Source organism: Camponotus vicinus, unplaced genomic scaffold, assembly GCF_025532165.1.
Source record: "Camponotus vicinus isolate PSW18456_S1 unplaced genomic scaffold, iyCamVici1.0 SCAF_4, whole genome shotgun sequence".
Taxonomy (NCBI): Eukaryota; Metazoa; Arthropoda; class Insecta; order Hymenoptera; family Formicidae; genus Camponotus; species Camponotus vicinus.
Window position 1 is genome coordinate 7,895,384 of NW_028141976.1, and position 21,563 is coordinate 7,916,946.

The following is a 21,563-nucleotide window of genomic DNA, read 5'->3' on the forward strand; positions in this document are numbered from 1 at the left end:
ATTATTATATCGAATAACAGAATCGATTCTCAAGAGCGTTATACACGCCGGGGTACAATAACCAGCGCGAGGTCCACCTACAACCCGCGTCGGCCTTCCTTCCTTCCCCCTCCTCTCCTCCACCGTCTCGTAGATAATCGCCTCGTAATTCACATATCCAGGGTCATTATTATTCATACTTGGAGTGAGACTGCGGTATGCAAAGGCAAATTGCCAGCCGGACCGGGCGAATACCAGCTTGCATACGTACATAAGGGCTTAGTTTCTCCTCGAGCATTATGTAACGCATCGAGCATTATGATTATGCCCCGCGACTTTGCCGCGCGTATATCGCGACTAAAGTATGCCACGAGGAAAAGAGTGAGTTTACTTTGGAAGTTAATAACGCTTTAGTTAACCGAACGTGGTACACGCTTTCCCATTAAAGGGGATGGAGCTCACGAGCGATGAGTTTATAAGCCACGCGCTGTCGTCGAGATCGTACATCGCGAGAATATAACGTAAGTAATTATCGTCGCGACACGCTATGTTTACCGTAAGCTTCACCTTTAACGGTGAAAATGAACAGGATGAAAGCTCGACGTCTCGAGACGAGACGTTGACCGATCGGCAAGATTTCGGAGTAACTCGCTTGACGCGTCAATTGTAACGCCGGGTTTTTATGGCACTTAAAGCTCGTTTACTTGTCTATCTTTAAAGCATCTCGCGATAAAAGCGAATTGCCGTGCAAACGGTACGGGAATTGAACCGCTTTAGCTGGCGAGACCAAATCTCGAAAAGCTGGTCAAAACCTCAAATGCCTTATTTTAACGAGGTAAAAATTAAATTTAGGTTGTACTAATGTAAAAAACATTTTCTACACTTGCAGGAGTCGTTTCCACGAATTGCTCTATGAATTATTTCATGAAATTAAAATCGAATATTTCACTTTCATTATTCAATTTATAATGAACCGTAAATTTCTTTGCTTTATTGCGCGATGCATTGCACTCTGAACGAAAGCTAAATTTGAACATACAAACGCAGATATAAGGATAGACTCTTGTTCCTTTGTATTTAGATACATCACATTCCTCTGTCCATTAGTCAAAATTCTTAGACTCAAATTTTTATTTTTTAAAGTTTTGGCCAGCTCTTCGGGATTTAACTCCTGTGCGGCGTTCCCCGACGATTATAGAGGCAATAAAGGATAGATTAGCTAACGGCCGTGGCTGTTATTTGTTCTTGTTCAGACTCATAATTATGCTTTATTTCGTTAGTAATTGTACAAGACGTAAAATCCGCATTTCTTTTCCACATCGATATCTCTTCCACCGGTAACATATCCGAGATATGTATGTCGAGGGTGGTGTACTTTATTGGCTATATATTTCGTCCTTCGCACGCAAGTCAAAGAGTACTCGTCGAAGTCGCGCCACCTTTTTACAACACGCTCCGTCTTTCTGCAAGTTTGATGGTTGGAAAAAAAGAGAAAGAGACGTCGACGATCACGCGAGACCTGTAAACGGTTATCGCATCACTCGACCGGAAGTACGCTTCTTGCGGCCGGAAAAAATAGCCCGGCTCGTCTGTATAATTACGCTTTGTAATATTCAAGGATCTTTCAGCGCGAATCTCCGAGTTTGTCTTCCTCGTGGAAAATTAGGCGGACGCAGTTTTTATTCAAATTATTATCGATTCGTGCTTTGGAGACGCGATCCGACGCGAAGTTTCACGTTGTTCGGCCTGTTATTTTTTCACGGGTTATTTCCGAGTATTCATGGCCCGGCGCGTTTGAACGTGAAAAAAAGAGAAAGAGAGAGAGAGAGAGATCGATCATGCAGCGCAGATTTGCGGAATTCCTCCGGTCGGGCCCGCCCCGTCTCCGCGTGTCAAATGAAAATATGTCACTGCCAGTCGGTGGCAGTCGAAATCCGGACGCGGTGGCGTTCTCATCAGCATGCGAAAACTTTGTTATTTGTTTGAACACGTTAAATTATGCATGCGCAATATGCTGACGGCTTTCGACGGGGTTTCAGGGGGAAGGTGAAGGGTGGGGAGGGAGGGGACAGGCGGGAAAGGGACGGCGACGGAAGAGGAGAACGCGAGTTTGGGCGCGATTCGCGGGGGTAGTCGAAAGAACGGATGAGGGGGGTGAGAGAGAAACAGTTGCCACATAGAGAGCAGGAGGAGAGCGAGTCGAAAGGGTGCAGCCTTTCTCTCAAACGTAATTGAAACAACAATAAAGTACGAACGCACAACAATGAACGCGTCTAATAACCCCGAGCTCTTTGCCAGCTCTATATCACGGCCTGAAAACGAAGGGGCCTTGCGTCGGCTCTATCGCTCGAGGGGCGTGAAGATATGATTAAATTATACGACGGGGGTACAAGCTGTTCGCCGCGTCCGCCAAGTTTATGTTCTCGTACGATCAACTATCTTATACGGCCAGGCCGATCAGTTATCCCGAGAATTAACTTATACACCTTCTTGAAAATACGCTTGAATTTTATCTTATCATTATTTTATCAAACTCAATTTATTAAAATAGTTAATAAAAAGTGTGTGCTCTAAATTTCATTTTTTATTTAATCAACCGACTAATGTTAAAGTAACGTTTTAATTTTTCAAAGGTCTTTTTTTGCAGTTTTTGTTAAATGCACAAATGTCGGTCTAATATTTAATAGAAAATCCGTGCGTGGAACGCACTGACGTTTCATGTGAGAATATAATTATATGTCAAACGAGAAAGCCTTTTCTCGCTTTTGCATGCGCTGACGTATATACATAATCCTGTTTTAAAAGTCATAGAACTATATTATGCACAGAGTGCTCGAATATTTTAACTTAATGCGCAGAGTTTGTACATGATGACAAAAAGATAATCCGGTAGCTGAAGCAGAGCAATAGCAAAAAGTGGCGACACGACAACGCAATGTTTGATTAATTTACTTAATTTATGCTATAAGTTACAGACGATAATACTTATTCGAAAATGTGAATCCATGATTATTCGAATACGTTTAATGTTAAAGGACACTAAAAATCGTCAAGAAGAACAGAACGAATCTGTACGAATACGATTCAAAGACAAGAACACGTCTGTAGACGTGTGTGTGTGTGTGTGTAGTTTATGAGTTAATACGCGATGTGTACGCGCGATGCATTTTTTTATCCGTTGACAAACGAACGGACGAACGTGACATGGTCGCGCTAATCAAAATCCGATGCAGCGACGACCGCCGATTAAGCGGTGGTCCCCTTCTGAACCGTTCTCTCCGTCACGAATCCGCGACGAGGATGCGATCGGTCGGTCGAATGGTTTTTGACATAGGTCCGCGATTGCGCCGACCTCTCTCCCCTATCTCCCTCGTGTGTATACTTGGCATATATATATATATACATACATATTTATACAATGCTGCTCGTCCACGTCGATCGTCCCGGAGCGACACACAGTCGGCCGATCTCCCCTCTCCTCCGCAGATCCGTTTAAAATATGAAACATGCGGGAGGGATGACAGCTAAAATCTGCAGGAAGTTGGTACAATGCAGTCAGGACTGCGGGCTACGCCGCGAGAGAGGAAGCTGGTCAATTGAAAACAGGGTGACCGAGTTTCGAGCTTCCCCTCTCTCCCTTTCCCACCTCCCGCGTTTCATCCACAGCCGCGTTCTCCGCGTTATTTCACTGCCTTGAAAACCTGGCGCATCGACTTCTTTAGCAAAACCGCGTCTTCTCCTTCCTCCTCACTTCCCGTCTCTTGGCAGAATGCATTCTTGTATGAACGGGGTGAGCCGTAAAGAAATAATCATGGCTCAACACATACGCGTGAGAAAATATCGTCATCACGGTGACCCAGCTTTCATGAAACTGCAATTTCTTCGCTAATGCAGCATCTCTGATTCACGTAAAAAGAATTCTAACGTGTACTGAAAATAATCGTCATAAGTAGGTCGACATTTCCTAATAAGAGAAGCGTCGCAATGAAGTCTTTCGATCGTTACATATTTGTGGGGACATTTCGTTTTTATTACATCCCGAGAACGATATTTTTTGTCGCTCTATCGTATTGAAATTTCTGTATTATTATTGTATATTTCTTATTACTTATCCTAGTTTGTAAGCAGCGATGAATAATAATGTCAAAAATTCTTTTTGTGCATATATATGTTTGACAGGGAATGTTCAAGTACAATAATTGAAGCAGACTGCAACTATAGTTAAATTCGACAATTTAAAACAATTTAATACATTTCTCGTATGCGAATATCGTCTATTTTCTTCAAATTAATTGTTGCGAATCGTGGCATCACTGCTCTTGCTGAAACTTATGACTACAAAAATTATTTTTTTTTTCATAGCTTCTTCAGAAAAATCTGCTATAAAGAGCTCCGATACGGCTCCGATTGAATGTTCGATTCGTATTGAGCACATTTCGAATTTGATTTTACTTATATACATTTGTCTAATCTTTTCAAAGAAATTGATGTATATTAAGTTTAAGTTTAATATATAAAATTCTTTAACGAATAATTAATCTCAACGGTCACATATGTGTGCACATTATTTTATAAGAGATTTTGAAATATTTTTTAACTTTTTCTATTTTGTTTAATAACTATAAATATAAATAATATAAATAATATAAATATAAATAATATAAATAATATAAATAATATAAATAATATAAATAATATAATAATATAAATAATATAAATATAAATACTATAAATATAAATATAATATAAATATAATAATACCAATATAACAATAATAATTAAGAAGAAAATAAATTAATTTTTTTCGACTTCAATAAATCCGTTTCTGACGTTAAAAGGAAATTGTTGATTGAATACGCATTCCCAACATGCTCACATATGATTTAGACATATCTGCCACTTCCACTCCTCCTTCTAATATGGATCTATTTTTAATAGTTATCCAAATTCCAGATCGAGACCAATTTATTGCGCGTTCAATCAAAATCATTGTCCAAATCTTCCATTACATTTACATGTGTATTTTTTTTTCTTAATGTATAATATAAAAATGACTGTCATCATATATTATCATTAAGTTATATTTACGCAAGCGGAAGTGCGCTTACACTAGTGCCGTTACAGCCAAACAGATTAGCCGCATATTCTAAGTATTCGAGAAATATTTGCACGCGTCACTAATTGCTTGTTGATATTATAGGGTAAAAGCTTGACGCGGCACAATGGCGCGTACATACAACGTCGATATCGGGATAGAAAGGATTAAAACGCGGCGCCACGTGAAATACGTTTACTATCTTGTTACAACGTCAATCAAAACGAACGGCAATAAATCATCAGCGTATCATATCCCACGGATCATATACATACCAAAAACTCCACCGTATACGTTGATAGCGCGTTAGATAGGCGCGTTACAATATTATCTTCCAGTAAAATGTAATAAATTTTCGTAACGCGCCGCCACGTATTTTATACGCGAAATATATATATTTATCGCGCGCGTAGCGAGATATCCAAAATTAAATCGTTCGCGCCATCAGGCGATATAATAAAGAGACAGCGCAGTGTCGACTATCATCATCGGGAACTCGGTCAAATCGAGCGGATATCGTTTGAATAGAGTGTACTCTAGCCCATTCGCCCCTTAAATTCCCCATCCTTTCGTCGTCGTCGTCGTTTCTGGCTTCCGTCTGGCGTATGTCGCGCGCGAGCTCTTATTAAAGGTGGCGATTTATCGCTAGTAATAACGGTGCGGTCTGGTACGAATATCTCCCGCCAAGCTTCCCTTGCCAAGCGGGAGAAGCAAGCTCGCAAGATTGTCGCGCGAAGAGGAAGAGGTCAGAAACTGGAAAGTAAGGGTTTATTCGCAGTAACCCTCTCGAGTGGGGGTGGGAAGCGAGGGGTAGTTGGTGGCGAGGCGGTGTGTTATCAAGCGTGCGTTAAGCGCGCGCGCGTTTTCCGGGGTAGATTAACAATTCCTGACATTTTAGTGGCGCTCCGGATGCGTTAACGCCACTTCAAGTACCGTAGTAGTGCTCGGCTGTAACGAGCTCCAGGATTGATTAACCGCCCCTGTCGAGCGACCCGCAACTACGGACTACTACGTGCCTCTCTAAGCAAACGAGACGACGGCCCGACGAAAGATGTGCGGAACTTATAATTACCGCTTGATTAATTGCCATTTTGACAGATAACTTGGAAACGGAGGGAATTTTTCACCGACTAGTCGCGTCTCGCTGGGCAACGAACGGTCTACTGTGTACGGTCTATGCGTCGATTAATCTTCTTAAAATATCGGACTCTATGTAAATTAGTCGACTGTCTGCCGACTTTTCGGACAGCCGTCAGACGGGCCGGCAGTTACGTTGAAATCTGGAAAATTGAAAATATTCATCACGGAAATAGAAGAATGCACGAAGCATACGCGAATCTCCGGGCATTCCGCGAATAAATGCACGGATATTCCGTCGATTCGGCTGGCTTCCTCACTCGTGGATCTTCATAATGCGAAACCCAGCATCCACGCAAGCACGCAAGCTTGAGATAAAGTAGGGACAGGTACGAGAGACAATCGACCATAAAATTTATCGGAAACGATCGATTACAGATACTTGGCTCGGATTATATACGATCAGATATTTATTGACAGGTATTAATCGTAAGTTTCGAAGGCGGAATGTTAGTCTGAGAGAAAATCTTGATCGGTCAACAAGCGGCGTGATAGACAGCGGCAGGTGTTTTCCCACGTTGAGAGCAGTGATCGAACGATGGATCGTCCGAGCCGGGTTTGGATGGCGTATACAAGGAACGGGTCACCTGCTCAAGGGGTTAAGAAGACGAATAAGCATTATTCATACCGCGTGAACGCTTATCCTTAAGTTATTCATCTCATGAATTAGTAAACACGATGAAGAGAAGCTCTGGCTCGCGCGCATCGGCGCATCCCTACAAGGAGAAGCTTACTAGAATATTAAGTCCAACGAGATTTTTTGTCTTTCGTGCTTGCCTCGTCTTCGGAAAGTGCCCCAAATTTTAAAATTAGTCAATTAAAATTATTATATTCAATATTGTAATAATGATCACTCCAAGAAATACTTGACATTTATATATTTTTCTTTGAAAGCTTACAAAAAAAATTATAAATTGATAAATATTTAAGGAAAGGACATATATTCATTGTAATAACATAAGTTCTTAAATTTCTCAAGAAATAATGATCAATAATAGTCTATAGATTAAAAATATAAAGCACGTATTTTCGTTTGATAAAATTTTCAAAGATATAGAAGGGTCTCAATATTCCCTCGTCCAGAACCGCAAGCCTTTCTATCGCGCTGGTCGGTAATATTTAAAGGAAGAAGAAATGACTTAGCGCGCGGCGAGAGCGAAATGGCTACCGCTCGCCTCTCGTCATGGCATCGTCGAACGGCTATAGGCTGGAAATAGATTACAAACGTAATATTTCAAGCGTCGTAAATATATCCCCCGCTGCCGGTGCGATCTGTGAACCTTTCGTGCTTTTTCGTCCTTTTTCTCTGACGTTCGTCTGAGCGTCGACTGGCAGTTGCGACGTCGCGATCTAATTGGGATAAGAATTTTTGTGCCGAGTGGCCCCTTAATTGGTTGCTCGTCATTAAAAGCAGTCTCGCAACTCTAATTATCATTGCGTAAACCTTAGCACGTCAAGGCATCCTTGAGTCTCTCGTGAACTTTGGAATGTAGTTGAATTTGTCATGCAACAAGACGACTCATTTATATCAAACATGTTTTGCAATTTTATTTTCGAAATATATCTAAATATAAAATTTCGCTTTATTCTCTCAATTTAAATATTTAAATTGATGACAATCGAAATAACAAATAACAAATGTGGTTATATACGAAATTTTTTGCAAGGACAATACAAGTTCTAGGAAAAATGCTGCCCGTATAAGGCAGCTAAACTTTGACATTGATAATATCTTGTAAAGAACACGTATCTTCACAGATTGAACTTGGTGAAGAAATATATATTGTACAAGATATTATCAATATGTAGATAATTGAAAGCATTTATATAATATTATAAACAGTAGTAGAGTTACACATAAAGATATACAGAGTATATAGAGTATATCTGCTGATTAATATCAATAAAATTATCAAAAAAATGATTGGCAATGTCACATCGAGTAAAAAAATTTATATATGTAAATATATGAGTCGTCATAGATGGAAATCGCGAACATATGTGCACGTGTCTTTTGTAAGAAATTATCTTAATATACTATCATAATTTGTCTAACTTGCAAAAGTTTTTCGTTTTAGTAAGATAGGTTCTTTTTTGTAAAAAAAAAATGTTTTTGAATTATTTAATAAGGAGACTACGCGAATATGTGACTATGCGAAAATAGTCTCAACCTAAGTTTTCGTTTCTTGTTGCTGCTGCTGCTGTTGCTGTTGTCCTTCGTCGGCGTCCCAATCTTCCACATCCGCAGGCGGGTAATTCCACGGTTGGATTTTGGCTGATCCGAAAATCGCAAATATCACGAAAGCCGAAACCTGGGCGACAATCGTGATCCAGAACGCGACTCTCCAACGCGCCATAGTATGCTGTAGGAGAATATAAATAAACAAATTAAATAAAAAATAGAAATAAAAAATTAAATACGATATACCATATACGACAATTTCTCTCTCTCATAAACGCGATAATATAATAAAATAGATAAACAAAATATTGAACATTATTTTTATATCTACACTTTAAAATACATATGTTGTAAGAAATTTAATCTGAATATTTTGCGATTACTTGATAATTTTCTGAGAAATTACTTTGGAAATTACTTTACGATGAGAAGCAAATAATATAACGTTATAAATCTCATTCTCTATCTTTTAATGTTACGATAAAGTTAAGTTTGCAGTTGATTGTGCAATTAGGATTCAGTGTCTCCCGGAGAAAATGTCAACTTAACTTCCTTATCGGCTTAAAGCCGTTCCACTTTCCGTAGAACTTGAGAAAAGTGGAATTCGCGCGGATAACTTATTAAAGATTCGAAGAAATCGACGATTACGTCATGTTGTTCTTAGCAGACATTTCTCGATCGCGTTAACGTTTTTTCTATAATTGGCGTTAGAAATGTTCACTCACTCCTTCCGCTACGAGGGCACCGACTATCGGCGGCAGGATAAAGGCGGATATGGTGCCCGGGGTATTTGTGATGCCCATGAGAATTCCCGCATAATTCGGGGCCAGGTCGTTCTGATTACAAAGGTGACCGACGAATATAGCACCGCAGACTACTATGCTCAAAGTTAGCAGCACGGTCGATGTCACGCGATCGCAGCCAATGTACGAGATAATAACTAGAAAAATGCTAGGCGGTATAGTACCTGAAACAGAAAAAAACGTCTCGGATTATGTATGAAATTGTATAACGAGTCTTACGTGAAACTAAATTAATGATGCGAGTAAAATATATTTTTCCAAAACACATGATATACTAATGTAAGAACCAACGATGTATTATTCGATATGAATATTACGCAAACCGATTTTAAACATTGTTATTAGAAGTAGTGACAAAAGAATTGTAATGTCACACTGATTCATATCCGGAATTACGTAAAAAAATTTGCAAACAATATCTCATCTTCATTTCATTAATATGTAAATTACATGTGTGTTCAAGTTTAATTGTGTCATTATATCCGCTAATATAATTGTTGGTGCTAAAATAAGAAAGAAAGATTATCTTTAACTGCGTTTTTAATTATATAAGCAATCAATATTAAAAGAAAACAGTGCAAAAGAAAGTATTTTATATTTATTTCCCGTTTTATTTTTATAGATACTGTAATATCTTATTAAAAATTATAATAATTTTGATGAATATATATATTTGACGAAATTCTATTATTTTATTCTATAAGACCATTTATAAGCTATTCATTTTTAACTTTGAATAAAGAAGGAATCTCTATTTATATATGTAATAATTTTTGGGGAAGAATGAAGTCTGCAATAATTTATTTTGCATTTGAAATACGTACTTATGAATACCGCAATTTTACGAGCAACCGTCTGCGACCAATATCCCTTTTTCCGTCCCCAATCTAAAACTCTTCCGATTAGCGGATTAGTGAAGGCATTTACGAGATATGGCGTGCAGACAATAGCGGCGTTCTATATAAAACAGATTGAGAATATTTACATACAAGTTGAAATTTATATTTTATGATTATAAACTGTGTGTGTAGAAAGTTTTGCAGAACAAAATTAATATTATATGCAAAATATATATTATAAAATATGATTTTATGCTTATAATAACGAGAGAATTTAATATTTTCATTAAAGTAAAATAATTTATGTTTACAGCAAAATAAAAAAAAAAGATTATTTTCATCATTGACTTACCGATGCGATATCGTATCGCAAAATCTTGTTCATGTAAAGCGGTAACTGGGTCAGTAAGAAGTACCAGCAAAAGTTGCCTAGAGTATTAGTGGCGATTAGCGCCAAAAATGGCACCGACGTGAATATACTCTTCCAGGGGACCTTCATCTTCGCGGAGCCGGGCGTACGATGGCCGTACGAATTGACGATGAACGATCTCTCCTGCTCCGATATGTACTTTTGCTCTTCCGGACAGCCGGCGAAAAATATATAAAAGACGACGCACCAAATCAACGGTAACGTTCCGTGGATGTAGAAAATAGCTTTCCAGCCCACGAAATTTAATATCAATCCCGAGGTAAGAATAGATACTACGGTGCCGAGCGACGTGCCGGCGTATATGATACCGACCCACGTGCTCTTCTCCTCGTACACAACCCATGTGCCCAAGAGAACGTTCACTATAGGAAGATTCGCCGCGCTCACGAGGCCGGTTAAAAATCTCACCAAGTATAGTACGTACAGTGAGTTCGCGGAAACCGGTACCAACATCGTTAAGACCCCGTTCGCCAGCACGCAGAATAGCAATACGAACTTGGTATTGAACCTATGCATCGAAGAATAATATATTTATTAGAACTAAAGATATGCGTTTAAGACAAAAAAATATATATATTTATTTTTAATTAATTTTTTTAAATTATACATGTTATGTTTATAGGAGAAAAAAGTCTGTTGGTGAGTCTCTTTCTCTACAATTACTTACCGATCCGCCAAATATCCCGACGGAAACATACCGACGAGATATCCCGCAAAATAAATGCTAACGACCAGACCTTGCTCTCTTGACGACCAATCGAACGGACCATCAATGTCAGTTTTTTCCGGAACATCAAATTCTGGACATTCATCCGACCAATCTGATACGCCAGGTTTCTTCTTCACCATACCGATAATAGCCGTCGCGATATTCACCTTCAGACCGTAAATAATCATGTTCGCAATGCATAGCATTATAGCGAACAAGTACCTTACGCGTATCTCTAAAATTGTTATTGCAAGAGAATAGTGTTAATGTTGGAAATGCAGGTATCAATTAATAGTAATTTTATGTTCGATCAATAGTATGTTACATCCAAGTCTTATGATTAATCGAGACTAATCAACTATCATTCATTTTTGATAATTATTTTAAGAATATTAGTGACAGTCAATACCTGAAATTTTGCAAGCTACTTTAAAATAATTTACATATTTATTTATATACATGTGTGTATAAATTATGTAATATTATAGATAAATATATCAGTGTAGATGAAAACGATATCATATGGCACAAATATAAATTGCATAGGCATAAATATAAATTATTCTACTCGCGTAATTTAACAATGTGCAAGCGCGCGCGGATATTATTTTAATAAATTACGAAAATCATTTTTATGGTTTTTTATAGATATGTAAAATAACACGTAGTATAAACAGAAGAGAGTTCACCCGTTTAATCTGTATTAACCTAACAAATTATAATGCACTATCGCAAAATACAAGAGGAAATAATACGCATGTGTGCGTACACGAAATAAATTCATTAGCAGACTCACGAATAATAAATTATTCCTTAAAATAAGATAAGCTAAAAATTAATTTTTATACATGTAATTTTCTAAATTATTATGCACACATTTACATTACAAAAATCTTGCGTAAAAATAGAAGCGGCATCGAATATTCGAGGCAAATAATAATAAAATAACGCGATTTATTGTTTATATGTGTAAAAAAGTCAAATATAAATTTCTTTTATACCGCGCATTCAAAATAGCACGCTCAAGAGAGATAATAAAATTATTGCTTGCAAAATTCCGCAGCTACGTAGACACTAATAAAACGGGGAATATTTTCTTACCCATCGTTCTGAATATTCAACGTGACCTCGGTTAATGAGTCGACGACATCGATGATCATCACGTTTCAAATCGTTACGCCAGTGTCGCTGTTTTCGTATCGTTTGTTTTCCTATCGATACACTATCATCACTACCTTCAGAATTTTATGCGACTTTGCTCTTCGCTCTCGCTCTCGTTCGCGCACCCAAGCTCGATGACAACTATCGAAGTGTATCACTGACGAAGAGACGCCACCCGGTACGATGACACCCAGAGATTCCTCCTCCACGAATGTCTTTTTTAAACTTGTGTGTCGACTCCGAGTTGAATTACTCCTATTGATGTGTGATTAAGCTGCGAGAGAGAAGAGCGTACTGCCAGTCATTTGCAAAGTCAATAGTCCGCTGTGTTTTACGACTTTACATACGATTCCTCTCGTAAATACGTTACGCCGACACGATAACAGTTACATGCATATATTAAGGTTACAAGGTTGCTACGTGGAAAAAGTTTTTTTTTTCAAATGGCAAGCGACGTCATACGAAAGACAGTTGTTTTTGTCTTTTATATTTTTTAGATAACATATGCATGCGCTAGTTTGTTTTCAATATCGCGCTTAAACAATAGCCGATATTTCCATTTTCAATGTCAATGTCTTTAAATATGTTCCTTTGCTAAATGTGAAATAACATTCTTACGCAAATTTCCAGTGCTACAATAATCTGTAAAAACTGACACAATATTCTTTAAGAACTTTAAAATACGATATCACAGTATAAATATTTACTTATATTGTGACAATAAATTACAAATCTTTTCTGCACCGTACTATACTTTATCAATTTCAGTTTATGAGATAATATCGTGATGTTGAAACTATCTTTACAGTATTTATTCGATATCTACACAGTGTCGAAATTATTATCATTCATTAAAATTATGAAGCTAATATTTCTAATAATTAATATATCTAATAATTAATATATTTCTAATAATATATTTCTCTAATAATTTTCCTTTCCATTTAATGAAAATTTACCAATCGACATCTGTTGATTAAACATTTCCACTAAGAATCTTCTTCAAAGTAAAAGATGATTTAGTAGATGAGTCATGATAGTTTCGAAACACTATGTATAAATAATTTCAAGAGACATAAAGAATATATTATATATTTACAATGCACAGTGTGATAGAGAAATGATAAAAGATAACAGGATAGACTACTTGATGACGCATGCACGACTGTTACTGGAACTAGGTATAACGGAATGTGTGAGTTACTCTACAAAAGACAGTTCGACACGAATTGACCGGCGGTCACACAGTCACTAAACTAGATTATGAAAGCGGACGCGTTTTAACTTTCAGTTAATTCGCACCGTCAGTGGTTCTATAATACAAACAAGACTGCCTTGTATTTGCCACGTCATTAAATAGAATCGGTTTGAGCGACGCTTTTATCTACTGTTGCATAAATGCTATATTTACAGAATTATTTAGTGCAATTGCATAATCATGAAAAAATTTCAAGAACCTTGCCGAATTTTGCTAAATACTCTATGTATATCATAATAAAATAAAATGAAATAATAATGTAATAAAATTATAAATAATAAATAAAATCAAACATATATTATAGATAATAAATAATTATAGATAATAACAAAAACATATAAATAATAAATAATAATAGCATGTGTTATACTATGTAACATTTAATTATAATTAATAAATGACGAAAAAATATTATAAATAATAAATAACAATGAAACATAATTGATATATAATTAATAATTAATGTTAAATAAATGATTGATTAAAATAACAGCAGTTTGGCATATTTGCAGTCGTGTGACTAGTTGACTTTCAAGGTGATCTTGTGAGATAGCTCACCCTTTTTTACTCGTTGAAAATGAAATTCCGACGGGATAGCACAGTGTTGCACCACTCACACTCTTCTCTCAAACCGGTCTTGACGATGGTCTGTGAATTCACGCGCTGTTACTCGCGCGATAATTAATGCCAAGTGCGCCTCTATTTTGATTATACAAACGTCGACAGTGTTTCGTCTCCGCTGGCAGTTGAAGATACGCAAGGTCTTACTCGCGTGATATCCAACGTGGATGTTCCGGCCGTTATCTCGATGAGTAGCCGGGCACCGAGGCTCTCCCAAGTCCCTTCCTCTTGCTGCGACACGGTGGCACACGATATATACGGTACATTCTTAACAGATATCCGTCGGCGAGACGCCGCGCTTAATGTTTACGGGCTGAGGATAATGGGGTCTCCCCAGTGAGCCCGTGTCCAGACGGATGAGAAACGTTCCGGAGCGCATCCTGAGACGACCTCCCGCCGATCACGACAACAGTCTACGGATATCTAGACACATCCGTAACGCCCACTGAATTATATTCAACACGCACGCGTCATCCTTTTCCGTCGACCGATTTCAGATAAACTAGATAGATTGGTAGATTGCTATAATAATGGCTACACGATTATCTTTCTGTTTATTGCGCATCGTGCATCACACGTCGTTAAAGAGAGATGAATGAGCGCCTTTCTGACATAAATCCATTTTATTTTGACGACTATGTTTACACGATTTTTTACAACAGGGAATATGGAATTTATATAAAAATTAATAATAAATATTTCCAAAATATTGTAAACATGTTAATGCTTTTTGCTACGTATTTCGAAATAATACGTTTATCGCCGCACTCTTATGTGTATATTCCATATTTGTAAGAGATAATCGACCAGACGCACTCACTGTGAAAAATAGGTCTTACATAATAATAATTAGAGAGAGAGAGAGAGAGAGAGAGAGAGAGAGACAGAGACAGAGAGAGAAGAGAAAAAGAAGATTAAGAAAACGACATAAAACCTTGTAGCTCTTTTCAAAGATGATTTTTATTTTAAAAGTGTCACACATATATTATAAATACTGTGCATTATTGAGAGATATCATTTTATGCGTATCAAATTCGCATATTAACGCATAATTATCGCACATATATATATAATGAGAATAATATATCTATTTGTTTATTTAACATAGAGATAACATAAATGCACATTATTTATTATATAAATACCACGATATACCTAGAATACATCCGTGCCGCTTGATTTTAATTTGATGGATAATTAGATTAATTTTATATAACATTTTATATGAATATATCATTCTCCTTTTTAAATTTCAAGATGTAGGATAAAACAGTCCATATTCAAATCTAAACGAGTATTTCAAGATAAAAATAAGAGTCAATTTACGATTATGTACGCCAATCTATAACATTGCGATAACTTGAATTTTATGTAATATGCTCTCTTTCTCTCTCTCTCTCTCTTTCTCATTAGTCAGCGAGTTTTATATAAAACAGTCTATATTCGACGCGCACAGGAAACTTTGACCCTTGACGTCGTATCTCGCATTAAATTTTCAAATAATACACTATATAATCTCCTTCATTCAGCGGCAACCGAGGTTTTTAACGTAACGTTATCGCGTGATGTCGCATCTCGTGCTTTCTTCTCCTCTCGCGGTGCAAAACCGCATACGTTTCTGCATCGTTCGCCGGCTGATGGGCAACGGCGGACACAAAACGGTGGACAATATATAACGACACGCCACCGACCATCGCAAAATATTTTTACCAGACCGCGGTCTCTTTCGTGCGGTAAGCATGTGACAAGCGTGACGAAACGTTCGTAGAAACGAGAAGCGCACGGAACGGAAGTGGTTGCCGCGGCAGTCTCGTGACGACGACGACAACGACGACGATGACGACGACGACGACGACGACGAAGCTTGGAGACGCACGAGTTGCCATCATCCTCGCGTCTCTTCTGGGCTTATTCGGCCCAGCGCACACCTGCATTCGTGCTCGGGGTGAATGCTCTACCTGCTAGAGGAATATGGCAGGTCGAGAGAGGGGTGCCGGCGAATCCACTCGAGAAAACGCAAAGCTTCGCGCACACCGATAAAAATGGATACGTCGCGGCATCCGAGACAAGTGGAGAGAAAAAAAGAGAAAAAAAAAAGAGAGAAAGGGAGTAAAAATGCGACAGGACCAAAAAAGAAATCGAAAAGTGCACTCGAAACGGAGAGAAAAATATCGACCGGGGAGAGAACGACACTTTGCGTCGATTAAAGAGACACGAAGGACTCTCGGGACGCGACGGGACAATGGCGTCGATCGAGCGGTTAGTTTGTGAAAATCTCGGAGCGAAACTATGGATCCCCGCGCGCGAAGGATTTCGGGGACACTTCAACCGGTTTGTATTGTAGAGGCGTTTCGGGCCTGCTGACTCTGTCCGCAGTGTAAACACACGGCTCTCGAAACCACCGCTACTTCCAGACCCGTCGGAGACTCGTATCCCGGCCGAATACCAATTAGCTTTTGCCGCTGCTGTTGCTACAGGTTGAAGCGGATTGACTAACGAGCGAGATGCTCCTAACATTCTTTAATTTTCCCCCGTTTACTCGGACCACCTGCTACGAAAAAATGTCAAACCGACATGAAACAGATCCTATTCGTTTTAATTGATCCACGGTTCATTCATTATCACGTCAGATAATTAGAGTTAAAATATTGAAATTTACCTGTCAAGTCGCAAAATAAATCATAAAGTTATACGATAATGAAATCAAAGAGACATCCATCACTTGTTTAGTATTTTAAGGCAAAGCGACAAATTTTCAATATAATTTTTTTTAGCAGGTGCAAATTTAACTATTTTTACTTCTCATAATGCGATAAATAAATAATATAAAAATAGCATTAATAAAATAAAAGAATTAAAAAAATAAGTCGGAACAGTAGATAAGTATTTTTTTTAACATGTCAATTATATATATGTTCAATCAATTTAAATTCTGCTTGAATTTCCAAAGAAATCGCTTCAAACAGACTTATTCGAGAGTACGATTAATTTGCAGATCAAAGGAAGGAAATTTTCAAACAAATGCAACGCGTACATTTGAAGGAAGAAGCGTGGCAGATCGAAGGCAATGTATCATCTCTCGCTATCTTTCGCAAAGTCTCCGCGCGCGTTTTCCGCATCGTATTCAAACGAAACGGACAGAGTGCCCGCATCCCGTCCGAACGAAGAAGCGCACGCGCGGCATACATTTCGCTTCGCGATAAAAAAAAGAGAGAGAGAGAGAGAGAGGAAGATGGGAAACACACATGCGCGGGGGAGACGAAGAGATGATATATGCGGACATTAGTTATACACGAGATGTATGAGGTTTCGCGTGGCGTCACTCTCTGCCACTGTCAGATTCCGGCCAGAAGCGCTGCTCTCTCCTCCCGACATAATCGGAACGACCCATATTTTCCCGCCGCAATGCGTCAAGCCGCGCGGAGCCGTGTGCGATTCCCCTCCGCGTGCTTTCCGTACCTTCATTTTTCACTCAACCGCCCTCAACCGTGATCTCTCCCGCGCCCAAATTCACCTTCCGTGTCGTCGCCGTCGTCGCGAACGTCTACCGCATTTTCTCGCTCTCTTCCCTTCTCTTCCCCGGCCTTCTTTCCTCAGCCGGCACGACTCACCGACGTCGCGACGATTGTACATCGTTTCCGGTAAAATTCTCCCTAGAATACGGGAGCCTCTCGCCTCCTCTTCCTCCGATCGAGAGACGAATCGATTCGCGAAAATGCCGCCGGCGCAGCCAACGACAGTCGAAGCGTCGTGGCAAATATTGGCCGAGCATTTTCTATCTATTTTGACACTACGGGCGTATCTACTTTGATAAGTGAGCCGATACGCAAAGTAGCAAGACGAAAGTTTACGGTCACTCACCGAGTTTTCTCTTCAAGAGAAAGAAATGAAGGCAAAATTTGGATGAAGAGTAAATGAATGATATAAGAAATGGATGCCTTCAACGATTATGTAAAAACTAAACAATTTTATTTTCTAGTGGCAGCTTGTCACTTTTTTAGTTTCGAATTTTCCAGCGCATTTCCCTTAATGTATGCACGTATTTAGATTTTTAAAATATCGCTTTTTTCATAAATAGGTCGTGATTACATATGCAAGGTATGTTGTTATTATTATATTCTCAGGATCTCTCGTAGCGACGTTGCGTTGACGCATCAGTATGAATGCATGTAGATACTATAACCAGAGCTGCTGGAAAACCTTTCTTGTAGAAGAGCATTGGATTATAGCGGAGACTGGGGGAAGAGGTAGGCAGAGTCTATCCTGATGAAGACCGTCGATATCGATTTTTCGTTAGAGAATGAAAAATGCAGCCGTTGCTTCGTAAAATATGTGCACTTTATCTTACGCGCTAGGAAATGCATGCGTCACGACATTACGCAACGATGGTGTTATTGAACGGCCATAAAACGTTTGTTTGTTCGGCGAGTTTACACAGCTTTCATAGTTCAACGGCAGCCGTCGGTCGAACCGACTGTCACTGAATGAAATGCTAACGATGATGGACGACCGCGCGAGGATCTCTTTCTTCCGTTTGATCCGTAGGGAGAAAAGGGACGTCAGTAATTTGTACGCAGTAGCCGAGTTATCGGGAAGTTGCGCGTTTCAAAAATACTCTGTAATTAAATGTGATTTGCATTACAATCTTGACGTTTATATCCGCCATGTGTCATAATGACATTATTATTCATTATAGTACGTCCGTTCATGCGTACGTATTCATAAGTCGCGGAAATCGTCCACATTTATTTCCTTCATCAGGTCGTAATTTTTTAAATATCTTAATGACACAAAATTCATGTAATTTAATCTATGATCCCACGCGATGTAATGTATTATATTAAGCTTTCTGTGAAGGAATTTTTGATAAACTCTCTTCTTTTATGTTCAAGGTAAATGCTAAAACGCGCTCATTGTTGAGAGATATCGCATTGATATGTTCATTTATGACGTAAGCAATCGTTTAAATTTGAAACAAAGAAACGACTGTATTTTTCTAGGTGAAGAGCATATATTTTTTATTCATTTCCATTCATAATTTACATGTCATAATTTATATGTCTATGCGCACTTGATTCTGATATCCTTACGAATATGTGTGTCGCACATTAGACGGAACAATAGTTCGATGTTTCATGGAATTGTCAGTACCTAATTGTCACAAAGCATAACTGCGACACAAGTGGCGATAGAAAAATATATTATCAGACATCAATGACGAGAAATAGGTCAATATTCATAAGTTTGGTATAAAATGATCTCGTCGAGCCCAAGTGTCACAAGTCGAGTCGATCGTCAAAGGGAAATCTAAACAATGCGTGTATCATTAGTGTACCTACTCGTCGCCATGGCTTGCGTCATGGTTAAGGAGGCTGTGAGTATTAGGAGGAAATAAATTTCTTTTTCAATTTTCTACCATCAGGTTTTTGTGGGATAACGAGTCGTTTATTCCAAGAATACATTTCATCACGTATTACGGTATATTATTTTTTTTCCGACAGAATTCTACGCCAGGATTTTTCTCGGATCTTATGGAACATTGTCCGTTACTCAGCTATTTTTTCCAAAAAGATTGTTGCTGCGAAACTAATAGAAGCTGCTGCCCAACAACAACGACAAGTACTACTACGACTACCACTACCACTACCACTACCACTACTGCGGCTCCCGCGGGGAACGGGACGGGCAAGAGAAGAAAGCGCTGGGTTACTCCAAATTATTATAACAACTTGTCACTAGACATAAAGTATAATACGACGCAAGAGAACAAATGTACATGAGCTTGTACATGAATATGTAATATATATCACAAGATTAAAATAAGTAATATAACATATGTGTACGTGTAAACACATATTAGCGTCAGAACATGATTAAATATTTTTATTAAAAGTAGTAAAGTTTAATCTAGGTATTTAAAAATTAATATAATAATATTATATTGGCGATTTAATATAATAATAATATAATAATATTATTTGTGCATATTAATCGTATAATAAATTATTAATTGAAACTAGAATAAAAATACATAAAATGAGGGAAATTTTAATAGTTATTATTTCTTATATATTATATTTACATATTATTAATTTCTCTAGCCTCTTTCTCACTGAGAAATTCTCCAAGAGAGAGAGAGAGAGAGAGAATTTCGCGTAAAACGAAGGAAGTGATTCATCAATATAATTAATGATCGGATAATACCTCATTGAATATTCATGAGCGATGCAAATGTCAAAGAGTTGCTCCGATATCGATTTCGCTTTGATAGAGTTTTATACGCGTTAATAAAGAAGCAACCTTTGCGTTTAACGTTTGTACATCTGGATTCTCTCTAATTCGTGATAAATTAATTATCAGTCTAACTAAAATTAATTATTAACCTAACTGAAATTAATTATTAACCTTACGAATTAATTAGCGCACACGTTAAACACACTCGTTAAAAATGGCGAGAAAAATAACGAGCAACAAACACGTTGTAAATTCGTCTACGATGACGTCTAACGAGATGTAGAACGTGGGAGGAGATAGGAAAGAGTAGGCGCGTCGTGTCTCTCGCTCGAAGAGAAGGAGAGGCATCTGCCCGATCGAAAGTGCCTCTCTGCCTCGTCCTCGAAGACCGACGCGACGAAATCTGTAACGTAACAAACTGTAATGCCTCTCGCGATCGTCGTACCCTGAAATATAATAGCGTGTCATTAGATTTCTAATGTGTTTGCTAGGCACGCTTGCGCGTGTCGTCCGTTCGCTGACAACGCGGCGTTTACGAACCAGATACAACCTAATTACCGCGTCTCTCCCGGCCGCGTCTAAAACCTATTATTTCCACCCGATAGTACGGGCTAATGTAATTATATATCCATCCCGCTTTTGATGCGGCTTTAATCCGGTTCGCTCTCCGCCAGCATAACATCCCCTCTGCCATTTCCTTCCCCTTTTTCCTCGTACTCTCGCTTTCTCCCTCTCCCTCTCTACCTCTCTCCTGCGGTATTACCGAAACGAAACAACGAATTTCCGGTCGTTGTTTCACATTTAATCGCCGTATCGTGTTTCGACGGTTTCACCCGTGTGCCAAGTGCTTTTTTAAATCGTGGAGCCTCAAAACTGGTTGAAGCAATCAATTTCTGTCCGCGATGCGTAATATATACAGCGTAAAGTGGCAAACGTTTCGCTCGCTTTGAATCGAGCGGAATCAAATAACGAAATTAATAATTATACGGAGATACCGTTTCATGCAGAAATTACACGTATCAAGATATTATTCGACGCAACATTTATATACCATCCGTAATGCATTATCATCTGTTTGAAACTCGCGACAAGCTGCTTAAATTTGCACAATCAAG

The 21,563-nt window shown here is 38.4% G+C and overlaps 3 protein-coding genes across 14 annotated transcripts in view; 2 read left to right on the forward strand and 1 right to left on the reverse strand.

The window, feature by feature from the left end:
* Positions 1 to 21,563, forward strand: part of Ten-m (teneurin transmembrane protein Ten-m) — a 683,381-nt gene that overhangs the window by 162,473 nt on the left and 499,345 nt on the right. The gene's annotated exons all lie outside the window — the stretch shown is intronic.
* Positions 7,734 to 14,619, reverse strand: LOC145970915 (sialin-like). Of its 4 annotated transcripts, none has more exons than XM_083097984.1 (7): positions 14,152 to 14,619; positions 12,276 to 12,609; positions 11,133 to 11,409; positions 10,388 to 10,973; positions 10,021 to 10,153; positions 9,119 to 9,360; positions 7,734 to 8,574 (listed from the first exon to the last, which is right to left on the reverse strand). In XM_083097984.1, exons 2-7 carry the CDS (start codon positions 12,277 to 12,279, stop codon positions 8,383 to 8,385), a joined length of 1,434 nt encoding a protein of 477 aa, XP_082954110.1. In that variant the 5' UTR covers positions 12,280 to 12,609; positions 14,152 to 14,619; the 3' UTR covers positions 7,734 to 8,382. The 4 variants fall into 4 exon arrangements, with proteins under 4 accessions (XP_082954110.1, XP_082954111.1, XP_082954112.1 ...); XM_083097985.1 differs by lacking the exon at positions 14,152 to 14,619 and adding an exon at positions 13,435 to 13,658; XM_083097986.1 differs by lacking the exon at positions 14,152 to 14,619 and adding an exon at positions 12,683 to 12,926.
* LOC145970523 (uncharacterized) lies at positions 15,467 to 20,250 on the forward strand. The gene is made up of 2 exons (XM_083097367.1): positions 15,467 to 19,588; positions 19,716 to 20,250. Exons 1-2 carry the CDS (start codon positions 19,529 to 19,531, stop codon positions 19,992 to 19,994), a joined length of 339 nt encoding a protein of 112 aa, XP_082953493.1. The 5' UTR covers positions 15,467 to 19,528; the 3' UTR covers positions 19,995 to 20,250.

Excerpts from the sequence above, each read along its gene's own strand:
- LOC145970915 (XM_083097984.1), bottom strand. Across the intron at positions 10,974-11,132 it reads TCGGGATATTTGGCGGATCG|GTTCAATACCAAGTTCGTAT; the intron begins GTAAGTAATTGT and ends TTCGATGCATAG. Across the intron at positions 8,575-9,118 it reads GTGCCCTCGTAGCGGAAGGA|CATACTATGGCGCGTTGGAG; the intron begins GTGAGTGAACAT and ends ATTCTCCTACAG.
- LOC145970523 (XM_083097367.1), top strand. The coding sequence starts at position 19,529 with ATGCGTGTATCATTAGTGTACCTACTCGTCGCCATGGCTTGCGTCATG. Across the intron at positions 19,589-19,715 it reads GCGTCATGGTTAAGGAGGCT|AATTCTACGCCAGGATTTTT; the intron begins GTGAGTATTAGG and ends TTTTTCCGACAG.